The 24,941-nt window shown below is 40.0% G+C and overlaps 1 protein-coding gene and 1 long non-coding RNA gene across 9 annotated transcripts in view; one reads left to right on the top strand and one right to left on the bottom strand.

Annotated features, from left to right (window-relative positions):
* LOC124127397 (TNF receptor-associated factor 3-like) overlaps positions 1–24,941 on the top strand; it is a 132,722-nt gene that overhangs the window by 62,040 nt on the left and 45,741 nt on the right. For 2 of the 7 annotated variants that reach the window (XM_048403650.1, XM_048403649.1), the window contains exon 3: positions 15,499–15,659. The exons of 2 other annotated variants lie outside the window; for them this stretch is intronic. In XM_048403650.1, the coding sequence (XP_048259607.1) occupies positions 15,641–15,659 (19 nt within the window). In that variant the 5' untranslated portion in view covers positions 15,499–15,640. Of the gene's footprint in view, positions 1–15,498; positions 15,660–18,816; positions 18,897–21,899; positions 21,947–23,989; positions 24,445–24,941 lie in introns of those variants that run through there. 3 more of the 7 variants (XM_048403653.1, XM_046490799.2, XM_046490791.2) reach the window with 3 other exon arrangements.
* LOC124127398 overlaps positions 19,362–24,941 on the bottom strand; it is a 119,247-nt gene continuing 113,667 nt past the window's right edge. The window contains exons 4-5 of one of the 2 annotated variants that reach the window (XR_006859945.2): positions 23,974–24,040; positions 19,362–20,000 (exon numbers count right to left, since the gene is read on the bottom strand). This is a non-coding gene — a long non-coding RNA (uncharacterized LOC124127398). The remainder of the gene's footprint in view (positions 20,001–23,973; positions 24,041–24,941) is intronic. The other variant, XR_006859946.2, reaches the window with a different exon arrangement.

Raw genomic sequence — 24,941 nt, 5'->3', positions numbered from 1 at the left:
CAAAAAAAAACAAGAGAAGCTCAAATACTTGCATTCCCGTTAGCTGCGAGATTGACAAAGATACTTTCCAAAAAGTGGGGGTATTCGAAAATCACAGATGATTACAGAAAGCTAGAAAGCTTTTAAGTGATGGAAATGGATGGATAAGGAGTGAGTGCGTGAGTATGGTTTTACGCCGCTTTTAGCAATATTCCAGCAATATCACGGCGGTGGATGGATAAGGAAAGGGAGGGGCTAGGTGTAACATGACAACCAACAGAGCATGTTGGCAGCGTATTGTAAGGGTGCAAACAACCAAAAAACACTAAATTAGTGTGTAGTCAAGATATGAACGTTTTAGATGTCTTGATCGATAATGGGTCATGAGCCCACGTTTGGTCCAACATTCACTTATACCGCACGGCATGGTCCGAATAAATTTCCCTATGACAATTTGAGGGAGTCTAGTCCACTCTTGCAGCGCCTGGTCCAGTTCGGCCAACAAAGCGGATCGTCTTTGACGTCGGCGTACACGTCTCCCGATCATGTCTCAGACGTGTGTGCTCATCAGGGCTCATGGCTATACTAGGCCATTCCATTCTGGTGATGTTTTGCTGCTGGAGGTTACGATACATGAATGGTGTTCAATAGCGTTTTCGTCTTGAAAGACAAACGTGTACCAGCATGGCGCGAAAACTGCACATATATTGGCGCCAGTATGTTGTCTTGGTGGTATTGTCCAGTGATCCTTCAAAGGAAAATATGCAGTGGCGTTCTGGCAGCCATAGTGATCCTGACACATATCATTACAGACTCACCCCACATCTGTTATGAACATCAGTGTCAGTGTTAGGAAGTGGGTGTGGTACCCAAGGACACGAGTGACTACAACATCATCATCTTGTACCAGAACAAGGGTGATAGAAGCGTTTGCAACAACTAAATCTGGATCCCTTTCCTGAGCACTGCAGGAAAGCTATTTGCTTGTGTGGTCCTGAACAGACTACAGAAACTTGCTGATAGGGTACAGCCTCAGTGTGGATTCAGGGAAGAATGATCCACAATCTAACTGACAGCTGCAGGAAAAGTGCAGAGAGCAGAGGCAGCCAATCTATATCTCATTCATCAACCTCACAAAAGCCTTTGACATTGTGTGCCAAGATTGATTCCTCAATAAGACCCAGTCCCTCCACACTGACATAAAAGGAAACCTGCAGTTTGATAGCTCGTCCTCTGAGGCTTTCGACTTCTTCAGTGGTGCAAAGCAGGGCTGTGTACTTGCCCCTACCTTGTTTGGAATCTTCTTTACAGTCATGCTTAAGTACGCTTTGAAACTCCTACCGTTTAAGATCGGATGTGAAGCTGTTCAACCTGATTCGTCTGAGTGAGTGAGTTTGGTTTTACGCCGCTTTTAGCAATATTCCAGCAATATCATGGCAGGGGACACCAGAAATGGGCTTCACACATTGTACCCATGTCCGGAATCGAACCCGGGTCTTCGGCGTAACGAGCGAATGCTTTAACCACTAGGCTACCCGACCGCCCCGACTAGTCTGAAGGCAAAGGCTAACGTAAGTGCAGCGCTCTGCTTTTCGCAACCCACTCTGGCAACCCACTCAACAAAGACCAAGAGGAGACAAGACAAACATGATGGCCAACGGTATAGAGCAGTTTCGTCGATCTCCATCAACGTCTACAAACTGGGGGTAGTGAACCAGTTCACCTACCTCGCCCCACAATCAAATAAATAAAGTGACAAAACCCTTTCCATACCAAATAGGAATCTCTGCAGCAAGCAGAGTCGATAGTACGATTACAACTATACCATGAGCATGTGTTTATGAATCACTATCAAATAGTGATGATACAATTTGTTCTCGAAAAGGTGAACGTGTCCTGCTCCACTGGTGGCACCCTTCATAAACACATGCAAAGGCAAGTCAATTGTTCACCTTAAAACACACGGAACATATGGTACAAGTTAAAATAAGGAATTACATCGGGCATATTTTTTGTCAGTGAAGCGTCAAATTTTGAATGTCCTCCACATTTTAAAACGTTACTGAATGTTGAATGTTGTAACCTTGATCAAACTACTTCTAAGCAAGAGTCGCATGACGCTCTTTGAAATCTTGGTAGAAAGAGCATGCTCGATTGTATCTCAAAAAGTGTGAAATGAAAACACCAAAGGCTGGAGCTGCTGGAATATTGCTCGAAATGAAGGGAAAGTTGACTATTGGAAGTTGAAGTCATCCCTCTTGTCACACAGTCTTGTGTTGTGGAGAGTGTATTGTCACTCCGAATCTTTATACATGGATCTAAATATAAACCAGATGAGGCGGTCTCACTGGTGTCCTTTATTTCTGGTTCAAGTACGTAAATCAGTGGAGGGGATTGACTATTTGATTGTTAAGGTTGTTGTCTTCAGCACTTGGACACTCTCCTCTAGACAAGTCTGTTCTCCCTGCTCCTACAGCACCGACCTCGCTGGCTCGGAGGACGGGACAACACCAAAGGACCTCCTGTGTGGCGAGCTCACACCGAGCATCTTGGACGCCATTGACAGACGTGTACGTCAACGTCAAAATCCACCCCCAACTCTCAAAGAACTCGATGTTGCTCTCACTGATGACTGGAACAATATGAGTCACGCTGACATTGGTCAGAATTCGTGCATGTCCAACCAACAGGGGTAGTTTTACCCGATATTGGTGATGTTGGCTACAAAATGCAAATTTCGAATTTGACCCCCGACCTCTTTAACGACCTAGTGCGCCACTATCTCATCACACCAAACATTAGAAATCATTAGATCCGATCGCCAAGCAAATATGATCATATCATTCCCATTTGCCAATACCACATTGATCAGAAGATATGTTTGATGATTCACATGAGTGAGTGAGTGAGTATGGTTTTACGCCGCTTTTAGGAATATATCAGCAATATCATGGCGGGGGACACCAGAAATGGGCTTCACACATTGTACCCATGTCGGGAATCGAACCCGGGTATTCGGCGTAACGAGCGAACGCTTTAACCACGAGGCTACCCGACCGCCCCATTGATGATTCACACAATCCCCTACTTTCTTGGAATAGTACATGTAATTATAAAATTACTTATATAGTATATATGATGGAAAGTCCCTTATAATGTTCTTGAAATACTTGCAACTGATAATAAAGGTCACATTAACTCTCAAGGTCATATGCACAAAAATGGGATTTGTGCACAATAAATCAAGAAGTGTTCAGGGTGGGGAATAGAAGTAGGTAGATGCATGGGACTTTCTGTTTAAAGTTATCATGCATTTGGACATAAAGTTTCTCCAACCCGGAAGCTGAAGTGCTTATCTAAAGGTAGCTCGAATCAAACTAGAGGAAAACTTAAATGAAAGAACCAAAGAAATTGGTACAGAAATGGTTTTATGTCTATATCATTTAGAAAGATATGTGTGTGTGTGTGTGTGTATGTGTGTGTGTGTGTGTGTGTGTGTGAGAGAGAGTGAGTGAGTGAAAATGTGTGTGTGTGAGTGAAAATATGTGTGTGTGTGTGTGTGTGTGTGTGTGTGTGTGAGAGTGAAAATGTGTGTGTGTGTGTGTGTGTGTGTGTGTGTGTGTGTGTGTGTGTGTGTGTGTGTGTGTGTGTGTGTGTGAAAATGTGTGTGTGTGTGTGGGGGGGGGGGGATATTTATCAAAATTGTATTTTTTTTACTTTCTAGATGTTCATACATCAATTAAATGCTATAAAATAAAACCTTCCAGAAACATAAACTTGAAATAAACAATCAATGATCCAAAGAAAATAACATCACAAAAACATGTCTCAAACTTCAACGTGATCATCAAATTAATACAATATTTTGTACTTAAAAGGACAATAGAATCCGCCTTCTTTGTGTTCAAGAGTTAAAACGCCAACGCCCAAGGTTTATACAAGTGTACAAAATACTGAACAAACGTTCGCAATGATACATGAATAAATGTATGTATAAATGAATGGCAAATGGCATGTTCAATATGGCGGACATGACATAAATTCAGTCAGAATAAATTGTGCGTCAAACCCGCTCACTTAATAACTAGATGTAACAAATAGTTTTGAAATGTGTATACGTCTTTATTGGTTAGGACAGGTTAGTTAGTTTTAATTCGTTGCTTTGCGCACAAGACTACACTAGATGTTACACAAGATAAATAAGTTAATTTGGTTGTTTTAGGAAATGCTAAACGAGAAAAGGAAATGCACTTACCATAGAATTTAATTGGATCATCATCTAGAAGATATGTCACGTCCGACTGGATTTGTTGTAGGAATCATTTTCTGGCCTGATCTTTTCCCGATTTACATATTAAAACAATTGTGTCATAGTTCCTTGGTCTGTACGGGTGTCTATTTTACGAAGTTGTCTAAGGCGCCGCGATTCGCTGTGCAGAGTTGCGTCCCTTGGGCACGCCAGAAACCTATGATTGTGGGTTGGAATACCGGTTCGCCCCGATTATGTTTCTAGGTTTGTCAGCACCATACCCGTGCTCGTGGGTTTCACCGAAGTGGTAAACGTCTGAGACCTGCATCACTTCGGGCTTTCCTCCCACATTAAGCTGCACGCCGTGATATAACTGGAATACTGTTAAAAGCGGCGTTAAACCCAACTCACTCACTTATGCAATACTAAATTTCCAACGAATACGCCACCTTTGAAAACAACAGAAACAATTTTGCCCAAAGAATGTTCACCCCTGTGAAAATAGGCAAACAAGACCTACCTTTTGCTGAAGTAGATTTACTGTACATACACGTGGCAAATCTGCCTCCATATTTTCAGCCGCACAGTAGGCATTTCACCAATCAGTTATTCTGCCCGCCCACTTTGAATTTTGACTCACTTGCAGCACTGTTTGGCTAAGGGTATTTCAATGAGCGGCCCCGCCCTCTTCAGTGGGGATGCTAATCGAAAATGGGTCAATGAAAATAAGTAACAACAAATCAACAACAACAACAACAACAAACAATAATCAAAAGAACAACATAAAAAGCCCTAGAATAATGAAAAAATGACACGGAATAAAATAATACTCACGAACAAACATCAAACAACAAATTACCTCAGACATAGCCAGCGCTTCTGTTCATGACGTCCCATCCGGGGTATAGAATCTTCAGCAACCAACCCATGCTTCTCGTTAGAGGCGACTAATGGGATCGGGTGGTCAGGCTCGCTGACTTGGTTGACGCATGTCATCGTATCCCAAATGCACAGATCGACGATCATGATGTCAGTCACTGAAATATCTGGTCCTGACTCGATTATTTACAAAATGTCCTCATATTGCTGACTGTTGCGTTAAATAACAGACAAACATAACAAACACACATGAGGATCAGTAAATGTTATATCAACCATAAACAGTTAGCAGAAATGAGACCCACACATTTCAAATAGCATCCGAAACGACTTACATCTACAGTTCCTTGAAAACACCAGGTGTTGAAACATTAAAGGGGGCGGTCGGGTAGCCTGCTGGTTAAAGCGTTCGCTCGTCACGCCGAAGTCCCGCGTTCGATCCCGACATGGGTACAATGTACGAAGCCCATTTCTGGTGTCCCCTCCCTGATATTGCTGGAATATTGCTAAAAGCGGCGTAAAACCATACTCACTCACTAAAACATATAAGAATTGACTTCAATGGGTTTTTTTACCTTTATGCGATATTTTTCAATTTGTATAAATAAATAGGTCCACAATAATAACATCACAAATTTACATTTAATCATTAACACACAAAAACCGTTAACAACAATACTAAATCAGTGCTATCGTTAAGCGCAATTATTCAACCCAAGCCCATCCCATTCAATTATCAGCCAATTATGGAAACATGAATGCAAAAAAAATTCGTAGTTTAGCCTTGCATAGGCCACAGAATCATTTGCAACATGTTTATTATCTAATACCATCTGGTCTAACTAACACAAAAAATTTTTAACACGACTACATTTATTGTTAACAGTTTGTTTGTCATTTTGCTTCACACAAATTATTTGTATACCTTTTCCATTTCCTTTAAAAAATATATCAAACTTAGTCAAGTTCGACCAAAATTATTTCTGATTTATTGTCTTTAAAAATATTTACACTCATGTACATATATGTCAGATAAATAGATCAAATATGCTCAAGCCTATAGACGACTTGGTCTTATGTCCCACTAGCTACCTATGACTACCTGTGAAACAAGTAATACAGTGGGACAAAACAAACTTCCTCAGTACTCATAGTTTGTGTACATTTTTATGTTAGTCGGAAATTTGGATACTCCGAAAGTAAAACAGACCTTTTAAAATGTATTTTTTTAATTCCCCCAAATAATGCGCCTTCAGTGTTTAGCATGTAAAGGCCTGACACGAAACGTCAACATATGGCCGATTGTGTTGGTTTCTCTATAACCTACCATTATACCGATCATGGGAAGGTCATTTGTAACAAAAAGATTACAGCTATTAACGTCTTTTGCTAAATTTACAGCCACGTGTCTGATAATCATGGAAAACCCAACATATTTAGTGCCGACGTGTTATCCTCTTCGGGGTTTTTCCTGAATTATTATACATATCGCCACATCATGGAAGTTTCGCTATCGTCAGTGCGCATGCGCATACATCAGGTGATTTTCAGGCAATTACATAATATTGTATTTGTCGGACTCATTGCATCAATATATTTCTTAGTTGCATTATTCCCGTGCGTGTGTGTAAGATATTCCGGCAAAGATTATCATCTTTTCGTTCTTGTTCTGGGGTTTCGTCTGAAACTATGTGCAAAAAATAACAAAACCCATGCAACGGTCATGTCAACTTTTAAATGCATTCGTTCAACAAAATGATGCCTCCCTGTTCCAATAACAAATTGTAAAACGGCTGTGTAGTAGTTTTAACTAACAAAAATAAAAAAAATCCAAAGTCAAGTAGAATATAGATAAAATACAACAGTCATATATATCATTAGTTCTATCAATATTTCCGTACATATGTATGCAAATAGCTCTGTCCACATCTCAACGTTCATTTCTCGGATTTAGAGGGTTTTCCCCACGTCAAAATAACCAGTAGGGGATTTCCCTAACGGAATCTATTATATAGCCATACGTTCGGCTAATTCCGGAAATCGAGGTATCAGAATGAGTTCGTGAAAAGCCGAATAACGAGTACACAAATGTGCGGCTGATGTCAAATGACTAATAATCATTTGGCGGCACCATTTCTCAATTCTAGCCCCTTTTAAGTTGACGTTATGCTGCTTGTCCCGGAATGACACGAGTGAACATGAACCTGTCGCAAACATTCGTGACCTCTCGTGCCATTCCGGGATAACCGTGACTGGTTGTTCTATTGGTGCGCGCAGTAAGCGTTTGCGCGGACAGACAAGGCTTCTCGGTGAGGCCGTGAGTGGCGGGATCCCGGGGACGACCGATGATAGTGAATGAATGTGTTGTAGTTCTGTCATGTTATACATGTAATAACGTCATAGATCAAGTTTCAACAAATATAAAATACCAGTGTTTCCATATTTAACATAATAAACTTACAACACCTTACATGACTAGTATATTGTATCGATCACGCAATGCGAAAATTCAAGTTACCAGAGTTCGCAGAGTTATGTCCCTTTAACCATCAACACATTGGAGTCTTCGGTGGCCCAGAAGGGAAATTGAAATGTTTTCGTGTATTACAACTCTGTGCATGGGCGGATACAGAGGGGGACTACATTTATTTCGAAAATAATATTTATTTCTGTATAAATTACCACCAAAGATAATAAATACATCTTAATTGTGCACCCACCCCCACCCACCCCTTTTAAAAAAAGCTGTATCCGCCCATGCTGTGTATTAGATGTTTGTTTGGGATACTAAACGTTCTGAACATCATTAGCCAAAGTAAAATGTTCGTTGAAACGTCTAATATTCAAATGGAAATCACAGAGAGTATATGGAAAACTCAAAATTATACAGAAAAAAAGGTCCAAAGGACTAAGTATATGCTCCAAAACGTTGTGTTCCTTACATTAATCTTCCTTACATCAATCTAATATTCATATTCGTGTTACAATTATTTTCTAAGACAATAAAAGACATGAATAAGTTAGTCAAGTTTGACAAAGTTAAATATATTTTCGGTACAATAACTCATTTGGATAATGTTTTAAAGACAAGCACATTTTATTTGTTTTGTCAAGCAATGGGTTATTTAGCGTTGCCAACTGACCTGTCATGTGTTTGAGTAAAATGTTCATCTTTATCAGATATTGCTGATACACATCTCAGTAGGTTAGATAATACTAAATTGAGCTGAAAGGTTCAGACCCATATATCAGTTGGTTTTCATGAATTCAAAAAAATCCTCTTCTCCTCTATTATCCAGTACATTTGTCTCCATTAAATTATGAAACATAACCATGATCTTTTGACTGATACAACTCTAAATTGGTTGCTTAATCGAATTACACACACTTGCAAGAGAAATAATGTGAGAAGTTGCCGCAGATTGATACTTCTGATGTTAATTAATTACGCGAGCTGGAAATGGAGACGCCACATCCAAAACCATGCCATTGTAGCTAAGTGTGAGGTGTTTTACAATAATATAATATGTTGAATTTTGCAGTCAGGAAGTTTCCTTTGAAATTATTTTCTGATGAGGTCAAGTATAAAATTCAATGTTGAAATCAGCCTTTGGACATACACTCTTCAAAACAAGTTACGCACAGGTAGATATTTAGGAAATTCATTGTACCTAATAAAGTCGATATATTTAATTTGATATCATAGAATACAAATATGAAATTTTGGAGCTCGAAAAATGTTCATTGTCAATTCACATAAAGCCACAAGGTTGCGCTGAACTCGCATCGTGTGAGCGCCCCGGGCAGCAATCACGGCTCTTCATCTCCTCGGCACTGACTGGATAAGGTTACGAATTCTGCCCTGCGGAACTAGGCGCCATTCTGCTTGTAACGCGTTGGCCAGTTGTGGGAGTGTCTGCGGCGTGTTCTGACGTTGACGTACACGTCAATCGAGTTCATCCCTGAGGTGTTCGATTGGGTTGAGATCTGGAGATCTCGACGGCCAGGGCAAGGGGTTGATGTTGGCAATATGTGGGGTGGAGCGTTGTCCTGTTGAAACAGCTCCCTCTGGCGGTCAATGAATGGAAGAAGGTGAGGTTGAAGAATTTGATTCATGTAGCGATATGCTGTCAAATTTCTCTGAACCACAACCAAGTCAGATCTCACGGTGTAGGATATGGCTCCCCACACCATGATACTACCGCCACCGAATTTGTGGAATTCACGTACACAATGTGGGGCAAAACGCTCATTTCGACGACGATAAACAAGTTATCTTGCATCTCATCGGTGAAGAAGAAATCGTGATTCATCGCTAAACCACACTCGTCTCCAGATTCTCAAATTCCAAGGCTGTAAGGTATGGCACCAACACAAGCGTCGCTGTCGATGGATCTGTTGCAAAACAGGGACGATAACTGGTCTTTTGGGTCGGATTCCAGCCTCGCGAAGATGGTTCCTGACAGTCTGCTCCGATATCCTCCTCAAACTAGGGATGCGTCCTGCAGTCTTCGTAGCTGTGGCATTGCGATGCCGTGGGTGGAACAGTCGAATGTAGCGATCCTATGCAGGTCCTATGCAGGTGGTAACTCTTGGTCGGCCGGTTCTCGGACGGTCTGCAGTGGAATTGAACTGTGTGTATCGCTCACAAAGGCGGCAAATGGTGCTGTGGTAGACGTTGAAGTGGCAATCAACAGAAGACTGCGATTCCCCTCTTTGGATACGTCATATGGCGATGTTCCGATCGGCAGCGCTGAGTCTCGTCATTTTCGAACTTGAAAAATGTCGACAATTGAACGACAAATTATTAACATATGCTTGCCTTTTTATAGCCACAACCACGAGTTACGAATGCCATAACTTTCACGTGCATTTTGCTTTACTGTTTTCATCCATTTTTCACCAACATTTTGCAATATCCAATTTATATGCCAGATTTTTTTTGTCAGGTTCAATGAACTACACACTACCTGTGCGTTTCTTTTTTTGAAGAGTGTATTTACATTGTGTTTTGACAATTATGTTTGAATAACAGACTTCGGTTCTCCCAGTCGTCATTCCTGTTAGGGGTTCACTGATGGGTATTATTTCGTGAAGTTCATGTTACTATATCACACAAAACTCGTAGGGATTCGGTGGAGGAAAATAGGTCCTCAGCCACCATTCCTTGTGGTAAGTGGCGACTAAATGAATCGGGTGGCCAGACTCAGGTACTTGGTTGATGCATGTCAAAGTGTCTCAGTTACGTGGATCGATTCGCGATCAGCGATGTCAATCACTGGATTGTCTGGTCCAGACTCAATTATTTGCAGGCCACCGCAATATTCCAGCTATATGACGGCTGTCTGTAAATAATCGAGTCTGCACCAGACAATCCAGTGATTGATATCATGAGCATCGATCCACGCAATTTGGATCGATTACATGCATCAACCAAGTCAGCGAGCCTGACCACCCGATCCCGTTGGTCGCCTTTTACGACAAGCACATGCAGTCACCTTTTACGGCAAGCGTGGGTTGCTGAAGACCTATTCTACCCCGGAAACTTCACGGGTCACGCGGATATGTATCATCATAATTATTATAATGCATGTCATAGAAATGTTGCACAATGTATATCTTCAGGGTGTGTCATAATTCAACAGGGTGTAGTTAATAAATGACGAATGCTATCTTGAATTCAACCTCATAAAAACAGATCTCAGTGCTGTTGTCGCGACACGCAGATTTGAGGAAATTTTACAGGTCACTCGTTATGTCTTAATTCACATCCGGGTCGTTTGCGCGCATTTCAAGCAAGATACAAACGCAGGTAAGCATTTATAACTTTTGATCTTGATTGCGCTCATGCTTTGCTGTGTGATTAAACGGTACCAAATCGATAACGATGCTCTTAAATAACATTCACAATTTTGTGTGTGGCATACTGATTTCAACTTAGGCCATCCATATTTGTTTTTGTGTTTCTCATCTCCAACCCCAACCAGCAGGGTGGGTGAAAATTTTAATTTTTTTAAACATTTTTAACTCAAACTGTGTAACTTATTTTGAAACTTTAAAGTTTAGAACAAAGAATACTGCCAACACTGTATAACTGTATGAGACTTCTTTCGAATCTGAATGGGACTGTACCCAAAAGGTACTAGAATGTGTTTGTTACAATAAAGAAATTGTAATCCCAAATATAACAACATGACTGTTTCACTGTGACAAGTCCTCACTTTTCAGTGTGCTTGAAACTAAAATACCTACAGAGCACAAAAAGGGACTTGGGAAATATTCTTATTGAAGGGGCCATATGAACACATTTTGATATTAATTGGTGAATTCAAAGGGTTGAAATATATTCAATATTTAATTATAAATAAGCGACAAAACCCTTTCCATATTCACTAGGCATCAATGTACCTCAAAAGCTGTGACATGTCGACACCAAATAATGCTCGACATAAAGGGGAGTTGACTATGCGAAAGTTGATGTCTTCCCAGTTGTCTTACAGTCTTGTGGAGAGGTTTTTGTCACTCTGAATATTAATTTATGCATGGATCTATGTATAAAGCAGACAAGGAAGTCTCACCGGTTTCTTTTATTTCTAGTTCAGTTGATAAATAAGTGAAAGGGAACTGGCTGTTTGACCGTTATTAAGCATATAAGATCATCGATATACCTGAAGTTTATGCGAGGCCAAATTGTCTCGTTTTGACTCCTCACTTGTGTGTGAATGTGTCAATCCCATTTCGGAAGTGCCCTGTCTTCGTGCTGGAATGTTGCTAAAAGCGTCGAAAAACCATGATCACTCACTCAATTAATCTTCTGACTTCTTTTGCACTCCTTTCCTCGTTTATGTAAACACCACAGAACTAATTCTTGCAAACTAGCAATGTGTGTTGTTGCCTTGTAGCTTCACTTTTGGAAAACGTATATTGTACAAGTGTCTTTTTGTTGGGCCACCCGTTTAATATTGATCCCCTTGGAACATGGAAAAACAAATTATGACCAGATTCAAGTTTAAAACACGCCGAACATATGATCTCGACGGAAATTCTTTTGCCAGCATGGAAAAAAACAAATCCCAAAGAAATCCTACCCGCCGTATTTATCTTTTAAAAACCTTTTCTACAATACTATTCACCTGTCAGTGATGTATTCTTGACAGTGCCTTGTATGTTCACACGTACACATTATCATGAAAAGCCTATTATGGAAGGATTCCAAAGATATATGAAGCTGTAGATAAAAGCGACAAAACCCTTTCCATAATTATGATTCCATTGTACGATTCCGACAAAATCATAAGCGTGTGTGTATGAATCGGTATCAGTAACATGTTTAAAACCTGTTGTTAGTATTCATTTGAATTGTCTATTTCAGAATCATTTCATAACTCTTTTTGTTGTTTCTCTCATAATGTAATGGTACTTGGGCTTTAGGCTTGTAAATACTGACACATATTACTAAACTAGTGTCCAAAAGAAACGATACCACCTGTTTGCAACGACATAAATGAAAAACTAAACAATGCAGAAGTTTAGGATTGGTGTTATGCTTTTGAGAAATCCTCTCACAACATCTGTACAAAAATTTCATTTCAATAAAATCTGTACAATCAATATGACAAGCCTTTAAAGATGGGTGGGGTCGAAAAATGAACATTTCGTTAGAGCACTGATCACAGAAACAACGGGAACTGTCACACCACACGTCTCAAAGCCAAGTCAGTAGCGGGTATGTCCACCGTGAGCATCAATACATGCCAGAACACGCCTACGGACTGATGACGTCAAACGTCTGATGACGTTGGGAGTGATGCGTTGCCATTCCTCGAGGAGACATCGTTCCAAGTCCTGGACGTTGACTGGAGGCACACGGCGACGTCGGATTGGCCGATCGAGGTGGTCCCATAAGTGCTCGATGGGATTCATGTCCGGTGAACATGCGGGCCATGGCAAAACCTGTACGTTGGCGTTGGCAAGGAAGTTCTGTGTCTATCTTGCTGTGTGTGGCCTTGCATTGTCATGTTTGAAAAGGAGTCCACGAGGCTGTTGCTGAATAAAGGGCACCACAACAGGCCGTAGGATGTCATCAAGATAACGCTGTGCATTCAGGTTTCCACGAATTACGACAAGCATCGTTTTGACGTCACCACATATGCCACCCCAAACCATTAACCCTCCACCTCCAAACGGCCGGACCTGTTGGATACAGTTAGGCTTCAAACGTTCACCAAATCGTCGGTATACAAGCTGCCGTCCATCGTTTCTGAAGATGAGGAATCTGCTCTCATCAGAGAACATAACACGTGCCCAGTCCCGCCGTTGCCAACGTCGAACTCGCCTGGCCCAGATCAGTCTGTTGTTCCGGTGTCGAGGCGTCAGGAGCGGTCCGCGGTAGGGATGACGTGGCCGGATACCATACTGCCGTAGTCTCCTGTTGACGGTCTGTCGACTGATCCTGTGTCCCAGTGCTGTAGCCGCCGTGGACGTCGCTGTTACGGTGCGGTTCCTCAGGTGTAATACCCGGATGTAACGATCTTCACGGGGCGTGGTTACTCGTGGTCTTCCACTCCTGGTCTTCCACTCCTGGGCCTGTCTGACGTCTGACCTGTCTGACGTAACCGCTGCATCAACCTGGTGATAGTGATGCGTGCGCAGCACAACCTTCTGGCGAAGTCGACGTGTGACGCTCCTTGTTGGACCATTCCAACGGCTCTCTCTCTCTCGATGGCTGTCAAACGTGGCATATCTTGTGTTCTTTTTGTTGCTATGATATCAACGTGTCTGATCAGCCGTTTTATACAGTTTTTCTGCACGTGCAGAACATGCTAGAGAGGGAAATGTCACTTTCACGAAATTTACGTTTTTTCCCGGAAGTGATCACGTGTTCCCGGTATTTTTTATCGACTATGCTGTGTTTGGGATGTGCAATACGAATTGGCATGTTTTCATACTTGATAATTCACTTAGTAAAAAACAATTTTGAAAATAAGTTGGTATCGTTTCTTTTGGACACTAGTTTAGATGTTTAATCATCTTGGGACGTTTTGTAGTAATTGCAATGCCAAGAATGGTTTGGGCGTGTTGGCCTTTTGCTTTCTTCTCCCAGGAGTCGTGTGTTTGCCTGTATAGCTAGACATACTGACATCACACGGCCCTGCTCCTACCTGGTTGAACTGCATAGTAACCTAATTGCTTTTTGTAATGAATGTAGACAGTTTGTCCTCGCTGGTATCGTCAATGCAAATATAAATCGTTTGTAACCTGTCTATAATTGTTTTTGTTGTTTATATTAGATGTTTGTCAAGAGGTGATAAGATGATTTTTGTTTGTATTGTATGTTGGAAATACGTCAAGAGAAAAGCTCGGGCACGCCAATGAATGCATAACTTATAATTAATATTTTCCACCACCTGCTTTAACACTCCTCACATCGGCAAATGTTTTGTTTTGTCACGATCAGAATAAAATATAAGATGCCATATAACTATGTGGTGTACTTCAAACATGTATGTGTGAATTAACTTCATGAATTGTAAGGGGGCACGGGTGGCCAAGTCGTCTAAGGCGCCGCGATTCGCTGTACAGAGTTGCGTCCCTTGGGCACGCCAGAAACCTATGATTGTGGGTTCGAATCCCGGTTCGCCCCGATTATGTTTCTAGGTTTGTCAGCACCATACCCGTGCTCGTGGGTTTCACCTAAGTGGTAAACGTCTTAGACCTGCATCACTTCGGGCTTTCCTCCCACATTAAGCTGACACGCCGTGATATAACTGGAATACTGTTAAAAGCGGCGTTAAACCCAACTCACTCATTCATGAATTGTAAAGCTGATTTGTCTGTATTTGCACGTGGGATATGGGTAATATTAGAGATGCACTGATGTCTGTTTCTGTTACATTGTTATCAATATGATCAAAAGAGAGTTTAACGTGTCAAGTATATGTCAATATACGTCTTTCCATAATCATAAGAAATTTCTATTCTAGGATTCTGGCAAACCAGAAGCATGCGTGTATGAATAACAATATAATAGTGACGATACCAGGTGATAGCGAAAGGCTGAGCCTATCACACTCCATTGGTGGCAACATGTTAACGTTGCAAAGTGACTGCAACCCTTATCAGAATGTAATATTAATGTACACCGTATACTCATATCAATGACGATAAAGAAGATGAATATGTGTTTGAATTAATATACAGTAATAGAAGCCAGGTTTTAACGTTATCTCTGCTACTATACTCTTCTTTACTCTGCTTTAAGGGTACACGAAAAAGAGAAAAGATATATATATATATATATATATATATATATATATATATATATATATATATATATATATATATACATTCTGATCACATATACATTACACAGTGTTTTTTCGTTATTTCAGAGTTAAGAGGCACTGTGCACCAAAGTGAAGCTGTGCAGAGCGACGGCACAGATTGCGTTTCCGGGAAACACTTCAAAAGAAAAAAGATGGATGTCAAAAAGGCACTCATCGGATCCACAGCTCCAAGTGTAATTCAACGAGGATGAACAGGCAAATGAAGCGTAAGATCATTGGGCAATCTTCATACTGTGATAACGTAACAATGAGAACATTTTGTGATGAGAGTTCATATGGATTTCGAAACCCGGATGGTCTATGTCAAATACAAGACAATCAACAGGGAGTCAACAGATAAACTGTTAAGACATCACCTTATCATGATTATTCACGACTTGTCGAACGTTTGAACAAAATAGCACGTGGCCCTCACCCTGTTTGCTATTTTACACATTATCTAAATGTATTTTGTATACTGAATATGTACGACATTTAATATACATACATGGCTACATGCATAAGGATATAAGATTTGCATACTAACATAATTACAATTGTGGTGGAGCGGTCGGGTAGCCTTGTGGTTAAAGCGTTGGCTCATCACGCCGAAGACCCGGGCTCGATTCCCGACATGGGTACAATGTGTGAAGCCCATTTCTGGTGTCCCCCGCCGTGATATTGCTGGAATATTGCTAACAGCGGCGTAAAACCATACTAACTCACTACAATTGTGGTGCGATTATATACGCTCCCAAAACAGAAACGCAAATACATCTATGGTGATGTACACATGAAAAAGCAGGTGAATGCTCACCTATGTATGACACACGCTTCCAAAGTGAACATTCGACGCTGATTAGGACATGGCATGTCACCATGGTACGAGACTCTGACACTGGTGGACAACCTGGTCCGTTGTGTCAGTGGCAGCTGTGGCAGAGTCTGTGCCTGCTTTCACACCCGTCTATCCAACTTATCCCATTGACGTTCTATGGGGCCAGGGCAGGACCTGTTGTTTTTGTGTTCACACCCCTTGGTGAGTAGTGGGCATGACACCACAGACGTCATAGTCGACCATGTTGTTGAAAGCTAGAAACACAGTTCAAACAACACGACTTGTTTATTAAAGATCCAGACTCAAACTGCCGTCTCTACAATCCCCGACACACCGTCCCAACCTAACCAGCAGTCACAGCTACATATATTAAACATTCGATCATTTTCCATTACCTACCAGTTGCCTGGCAACATTGGAATTTCTCCAACTCTCTGACAGTGTTTACCTTCGTTATCACGTACGGAATCTAGAGTTATCTCCCTCTGACCGTAAGCGCTTGTCGCTAACAATTGGTCCGTGAATATGACACCTCGACCAGACCATCTGCCTCGAAGACTTACCTCACAAAGACCGTTCTTCACCTTCTAGACCAAACGGATGATGTATTGGTTGCCTTGGGTGACGAACCCGAAAGAGGGGTCCTGGGCGTGGTCATACGTGGTCGATCATATATCATTTGTTGTTCCTTGGTGTTGGTGACGATTCCAGTCTTGTAAACGTGCATGGTGATACATGCAACCGACATGGACGTACCCGTTCCCGAGCGATCGATGACCTTGTTTCTTTCTGCTCCACTGAGTCGCAGCATGTGTTCACTGCTATGCAATCGCCCAGATACAGATGACAGATAAACGAAAACCCTGCAGTCCTTGTGGTCCTGTTTTGGCTAAATGCACGTTTGTTTTCTACAAATTGCCTCAGATGCGCTTGGCCGAATATGATAATGGCGATATGTATGGACCAGAAAATTACATTATATTAATGATTCCTGTATCGCTTTCCATAAACGCGTGACATGTATTAATGATTTTATCCGTTTTGCGTTTCTTTTGTTGTGGAGTATACATATACTGTGCTGCATCAATGGATAAATACAGTGGTTTGGCGGTCGTTTATTTGAGTAATAGATATCTTATATTGTCTAATATATTCACGAACTGCTGAGATATACGTATGTTTTCTTCATAATCAAGTTCATTGCTACCATTGTGGGGTTGGCCTTCTTCATTCAAAGGTGCAGCAGAAAGTCTATTATGTTGTAATACGTGTAGATAGTATATTCATGGAATCTGTTTTCAAGAGGCATTTTATCACCCTGAGTATATTGAAATGTATGTTTGTCATCCTTGTTCGAATATGTAATGTAAGAAGTCAGAACTGCGTACAACGCACACCAGATATTTGAAATGTGAAATATTGTTGTGCTGTTCAGTCATGAAAATTTGTTTTCCATGATTTGATCATAGGAAATATTAACTTGGCCTAAATACAACATAATTATGTAAACCGCAAAGGGAAATATGTAGAACTCGATCAAGTGTTTATATATTTCACCAGTTCCTAGAATCAGTATTAATGAGAAAGCAAACTAGATCTGGTAAAAGTGTCACTTTGTGATGAATACAGATGTAAAAAAAATCACCAATAACACAGATGTGTGGAATAGATAATCGTGTTACTGTATTCTTATTATATAGTTTGTCTTTACATTGTACGTATTTATTATATTTTTTATTTTGTATGTTTATGTAGTTACTGATAAAGTGTTACAAATACGGGATTAATTGTTTGTTATTTAACGCCACAGTGAGCAATATTCCAGCTTCATTGCCTTAGCTTTTGATCAGACAAACCAGTGCAAACCGTCCCACGCGTGGGGGTAGTCAACCATCATCCACTTTGGAAGGTAACACCCCGTCCATATTGTCCACAGACAATCATAGTCCTAACATCGATAGGGTCTGGGTGGTAGGTACACATTGCTCACCTGTACTGTGTGTCCGGGGACCCCTCACTTGCCCGGCACCTATTGTTTTCTAGTTAAGAAACCAGGAAGCTAGGGTAATCCCTAAACAATGGGCATGCTGGGTAAAGACCATTCCACATAACGTACATGCATATGCAACTTGCATCGCTTCATAAAATAAATTTAAAGCCCATTCCACATTAGATATACCCGAAACAATGAACATTACAACATTTTTTCATATATTTAACATTTAGATTGACATATTTCATGATTTATTTTGACATTTATTAACTGTATTTGGCTATAAAATTATAAATTGACGTGTTCAATAACCGGTTAAATGAGACACATTGTCCGGGTACTCTAGTAGCGACTTGGAAACATTTCAAGAGCATGTTCCAGTTGTCAAAGCTACTTTTTCCTTGCTGTCATTTTGCTGGTACTTAACATCTCGACAGTTAGGTTTAGGCTCCGTGTTACTTGAAGCGTTTGCCATGGCAAAGAAAATCGCTTTTATATTCCGTGTTGACGGCCGGGTAGGCGAGGTGAACCCGTGCGCATGACAAGGCAGATGGGCTTTGTCGGGTTCAACTTCCTGTTTTGCAGCGTGGGTAGAGAAAAGCAAGGAGAGGAGAGACACATTTTTTAATTGCTGTAGGTAGAGAACTAAACATTATAATGCTTTGTAAATATCTCTGGGGTGATCTTGCGTTTATTAATCAGCCATACTTGCGGTTCCCTGTACAATAACCTATTGCCACCTAAAACAGCATGATTCATTGACACGTGTAAACGGCTAAAATTCAGTCACTTCCTCGTCAAAAGTGTGTCATGTACCAATGAGGTGAGGTGAGGTGAGGTGAAATGGGGTTTAACGTCGCGTCCAAGATATATTTAGAGACGTGCATGCACGTGTGTGTGTGGCTGCTTGTACTAGTCCGGACTGATGCCGATTTATAGTGCTAGCTCACTGAGATACCATGCCACAGTTTAACATGAATACCCCACTCAGACACAGTATACTGACTCCGAGCCGACCAGTCCTTGTTTTAGCCCCTTAATGCCGAGCGCCAGACAGGGTAACAACAAGTACCATATTTAAACGTCTTTTGGTATGACGCGGTCGGGGATCGAACCCCGGACCTTCCGCTCTCCGGGCGGACGCTCTACCATTAGACCACGGAGGCGGTCGTCATGTACCAATGACGCTTGACATAATCTATATAACTTGATATATAAAAATACAAATAGCTTTCTACTAAAATCATGTCAGGGTGTATTTAATGTTTTTACTACATTATAAACTATTCTGTCCATTTAGCCTTTACAACCAATCAACCTCACATAATTCATGTCGTCTCACTGATACAATTTTCATTTTTATTATTTATTTTGTGATGAAACACTGTATTTACCTTACAAAAATAACACATTTATCTCTTTCGAATGAAATATAGTGTTGTTAAACTCGTATGAATAACACTATTATCGGAACTACTTTCTGTCTGCTTCAATGACATGATTTTATCAATTCATAACTTCCACTCGGTACCTCTTTGTATTTCTATAATCATCTGTTCCTTTCGAAAATCACGCACTTTTGGGGAAAAGTATATGTACAAACCAAGACAATCTGTAAAATCCTGTCCTAAAATTCGCGGTAAAAGCTGTGATGAGGTCATTCTGACGCGACTCTGACTTCGCCACTGTGAGCTGTAGCCTCTCTTCTAAAACGTGGCCACTGTATTTTGGAGACGCCTAAAAATGTGGAACATTGAATGATTATATGCTCAGATCATAATCTCAGAAATGTTGTGCCTGTAGCAGATCATACATTTGCTTTAGCTAAAGTTTTGGGCCCCAACTTAATTCACCATCCCAAACATGCGGCCATCGGAGATAACACTTGGTGAGAGCATTGTGAAGTCATCGGTAGTTTAAACATATTTTATTCACAAATGGAAAAGGGTTAGGAACAATAGTACAATATGGAATGATGAGAATAGAAATTTAAAAAAATGATGACTCTGTTCAAGCTTATTTATCTGCTCTCTTGTGTGCCCATCCCAGACTTCACATGCGTATTAATACGGTGGCCCATAAGGGACATGGAGTCTGTTTTTCAATATTTTGATGTTTAACTTACTTTTATCTTAACCTTTTGCAAATTAACACAATCTGCCATACAAATATGTGATAAATCATGTATAAAAACATCCGAAAACATAGAATATGTACTTTTAAGTAGCTTTTGAGTCGCTGAAATGTGAAGTGAAAATGTCAAAAACTAAAATGAAAATGTCAAAAACACAAAACGAAAATGTCAAAAACTAAAATGAAAATACAGACAACTATTTCCACCGCGGTGGAAATAGTGTTCACCTCGGTGTAAATATTATCACCGTGGTGGAAATATTATCACCGCGGTGGAAATAGTTTTCTGTATTTTCATTTTAGTTTTTGACATTTTCGTTTTGTGTTTTTGACATTTTCATTTTAGTTTTTGACATTTTCGTTTCGTTTTTCAGCGATTCAATATCTTCTTTACACATGATTTATCACATATTTGTAAGACAAATCGTGTTAATTTGCAAAAGGTTACGATAACAGTAAGTGAAATATCAAAATATGGAAAAACAGACTCCGTGTCCCTTATGGGCCACCGCATTTTTGCATAAACACTGATTGGTTAACTGTGATCTATAAAGATTTTGACAAAGGGCGCATGTTAATTAATTTCTTCAGCCTAAACAAACAGACAAAAAGAACGGCGTAGCTCATCGGATGTCGTCATTTGGGAATACCCCAGATGGTTATAGTTTAATACTAAAAAAAGTATCCATGCAGTGAAAGCATTTTCGGATTTTGGATTGCGTCGATAATACGATTACTACTCCCTTGTTGTCATCCACGTTTTCTCGTACACTTGTGAATTTTCGTCATTCACTTGATACTCAGTTAATGAATTTATTACAGGTACAATTAGTGGTAGCACCACTTAGATTACCTGACAAAGGTTCCCATTTGGCATTTATTGTGTGTGGGGTAATTATTCAATCTAAATCCAGGTTTGAAGTGAGGTGAAATGTGTGTTATGTAATATGCACGTGGCAGCCAAGCAAGAGATGAATGATCAGTTGATTTACTTTTTTTTGTAAATCAACGGATCGTTCCTAGTCATCAAAGGATTAACAGAAAATACGTTGATTGATTAATCACTGTTATCTTGCACAGTGGATATGTCAAAAGTGAGTGTTTACATGTCTAGGTTTACTAAAACAAAGGAAATACACTCATATCATGGCGTGAAGTGCCGATGTAAAAACAACATACTTTGTTCAAAGGGTTAACTGATAATACGTTGATTGATTGATCATTGTTATCTATCACTCAATGGATTTTTTAGGAACCGTGGACGTTATGAAAATAGTTGTCACGTGGGCTTTGTCAGCCGACCCTTGAGACTTGACACCTATGTGAAACACTTGAAACAATCCAAGTGATCAGTTGAGAAACGAACACGGGTTATAATATCCCGAAACGATATATATCTTTTAAAATATTTGATTGTTACAGAGACACGTGGCATCGAATAAGTTTCTTTGTACAGCTGCAGACGAGTGGGATATTGTTCCTTTGAGTGGATATTCACGGATACATTCCTCGAACAAGGGAGCTGCCTAAAATTTAAACACATAAATTTGGTAGGTTGTAATTATGGTATTTGCATTTTGTTTTCCTTCATTTGAACCAATAATTCTTTCTTGTTTCTCTACGTCTTGGTTGGGAAATTCTTCAATGCGCGATAGACGTTGTTTTCACAGGTCTTTTCCTTTGTCAGGGTGTATATATTACCGTCAATTTGTAAAATGTGATTCTCTCAGGCAATTTATAAAATGTGTATATATTTCAGTCATTTTGACTAAAAAATCTGTCCAGATTGATTAAGAATATCAAAAGGGCTTACAAACATCACAACAGATTATGTAGGATTAGAAGCCAAACAACATAGAAATGTACTTTTCAACGTAACATTTACAGTCTCTTGGTGATGACATTAAACATCAAAATGTTATTCGTTATCATAATAATACAGATGGAAATGTTTTTCAGTCAATTTGTAAAATAACTGAATATTAAGACGTTTTATAAACATGTTACACATTTTGACAGTAAAATAATATACACCCTATAAAAAAGCGATGCTCAGGTGAAATATTTACTTTGTGTTGCAAGTCAAAATAGTATAAACGAAAATCGCAAAATTACCAAGCAAGTGACTTATCAAAACTTCGTCACCATTACCGATGCTACCCACAAAGATACCTACATTTCCTTATTATCTCGAAAACTGTATTAATTTTGTTGATCAATGTGACCATACGCCCTTATTACTACCGGTATCCATAAAAGTGACTAATGCGCTTACGAATGGCGCAGCAGAGGTCGCGAACTAGTCTAGATTTCTGCTATACATCCGGGTACTCACTGAGAAAAAACAATAACAAAGGCAACAACCAGTCCCGGGGAATTGCGTTGGATCAGTGCCCCTTTAATGGATGTGGTCTATGAACATGAGACATATTTTGTCACTGCACAATATATACTTTAACAATCGCATGAATTTTTCCTTCTTGAAGCATTTTTTCACAATTGTTTCAATATGATCACCCCATTTTCCATTACTTGATAAAGTTATTCCAAGGTGTGTATGGGATTCAACTGTCCTTACTTTAGCACCATCGAAATATAAACGTTTCTGTATTAATTCTAAACGAGAATAGTACTGCTTCGGCCTTAACTGGATTATACTTTAGCAACCACTGTTATCCATACACTTAATTTATTAAAATGTGTAGTTAACTTCATTTCAATGTAATTATCAGCTGGTGAATTACCCAGTGACGGGTCATCAGCAAAGAATCTAGTTACACAATCTAATTTATCAGCTTTGATATTAATGTATATAATTCATAAAAAGGACCAATCGCTGACCTCGGGGGTACGCAAGTGTTGAGTGTTCTGGTCTTGGAATTCGAAGCAGCTCCACTGACAAATACGCCTTGACTACGATCGCTTATATAACTGGCTAACCATCACAACAATTGCCCCTCTATACCATACTTTTCAAGTTTTAACAAAAAACCTTCATGCCGAACACGATCAAAAGCTTTTGAAACATCAATTCTGCTGGCATATTTTAAGTAACTGGTGTGCAGTCGAATATCCCACTTGAAAACCAGACTGGTAAAGTAATGTTCATTTGCATGAAAATAATGAAACAAGTGCTTGTAAACAACTCTTTAAAATTCTTTACCAACACAACTGATATGGGTATATAATTTGATACCAATGTATTATCACTTTTCCTTAAAAAGTGGCATGACATCAGCAACTTTCCACTTCGAGGGATACTCGCATGTTTTTAAAGACATAATTTATTAAAATTGAGTGAAGGTGCATTTTCCTAATTCAGTGTTGATCAAGACTGAAAGTATTCGTTATCCTTTCTGCTTTCTTATTATCCGTGAAGTAAGATGAGCCGTCATTATTCTCATTAGATGTAAGCGGACGAATGCAGGTAGTCGAATTACATTGCTTTGCTAACTGTCGCAATAACTTCCTGTAAGAACTCTTGTTTTGAACATGCAGATCTAATATAATAATATCAGGATTGGCATAAAAGTTTCCTTCAGCATAATATTTCATGTTATTAACCTTTTTCCTTTACCTATAGTATCACCGCCACCAATTGTCCTGTCATTTCTTGTCCTCATCTACATCTCCGAAAAGCTGCACTGCAACAAATGTAAATCAAAATCGAAAGTGTGAACACACTCCAGCAAATGGGAATCGGAACTGTCATATTCTTGACATCGGGAGCGTGTATCGCAAGTTCATTGTTTGAAACACAGTGACTATCATTACATGTATTTATTAAATAAGGAGAGAACATTGTTTTCCTTCAGATTTACCGGTGGTATTGAATATTCCAGTGGCAACTGACGGTGTTCGCCTGACTATTCGTTTATAGATATTAATTTTATTACACATTTAAATGCTCACGGTAAAGTGTTTTTCTTTGTGTCAGTGGCAGCAATTCTTTACCGCCAACTTTCCAGGATGACATTCACCAAGAAGATGGCTCCCGACCGAGAAGACATCCCCATGCAGGATAACATGAACCGCCCTTTTGCTGATCGTGAGCGTAACAATAACTACTGTTACATTACAGTTGTTGTAGTTCGAGTACCGTGATTTCCGTGTCTTTCATTCTTGTTTTGTTTTCTGCAGTACACGTTTTTGTGCACGAAATGACTAAACCTGTCATAGTCACAGTAATGTTTCGTGGAACATATGTCAACGATGCTGGAGTGTCTGGATCCCACTGGTGTGGACGGCATCGTCCGGTTAGAGTAAAAGGAGCCAGAAATTATTTCATCGTCATTTTGCGTAAGGCTTGCCAGGCAGCCCTTTCTTCAAAGTTTGGTATAGGTGGAGGTCTTACGGTGCAAAATCTGCCACAGTCATGCATTATAGCCATGTCGAAAGATGTGTGCACAATTTCATTGTCCTGGTTGAACAACACAGTTTTGTGAATTTTCCACCACGTGTAGTCTTGATATTCTCACACAGTTGTCAACAAAGATAAGTATAATATTAGCCATTTATGGGCTGACCTTTTGGGGGTTAGTACAC

The sequence above is a fragment of the Haliotis rufescens genome, unplaced genomic scaffold (genome assembly GCF_023055435.1).
Source record: "Haliotis rufescens isolate VD_foot unplaced genomic scaffold, xgHalRufe1.0.p SCAF_3, whole genome shotgun sequence".
Taxonomy (NCBI): domain Eukaryota; kingdom Metazoa; phylum Mollusca; class Gastropoda; order Lepetellida; family Haliotidae; genus Haliotis; species Haliotis rufescens.
Note: the sequence above shows the minus strand (reverse complement) of the source record. Positions and strands in the feature narration are given on the sequence as shown.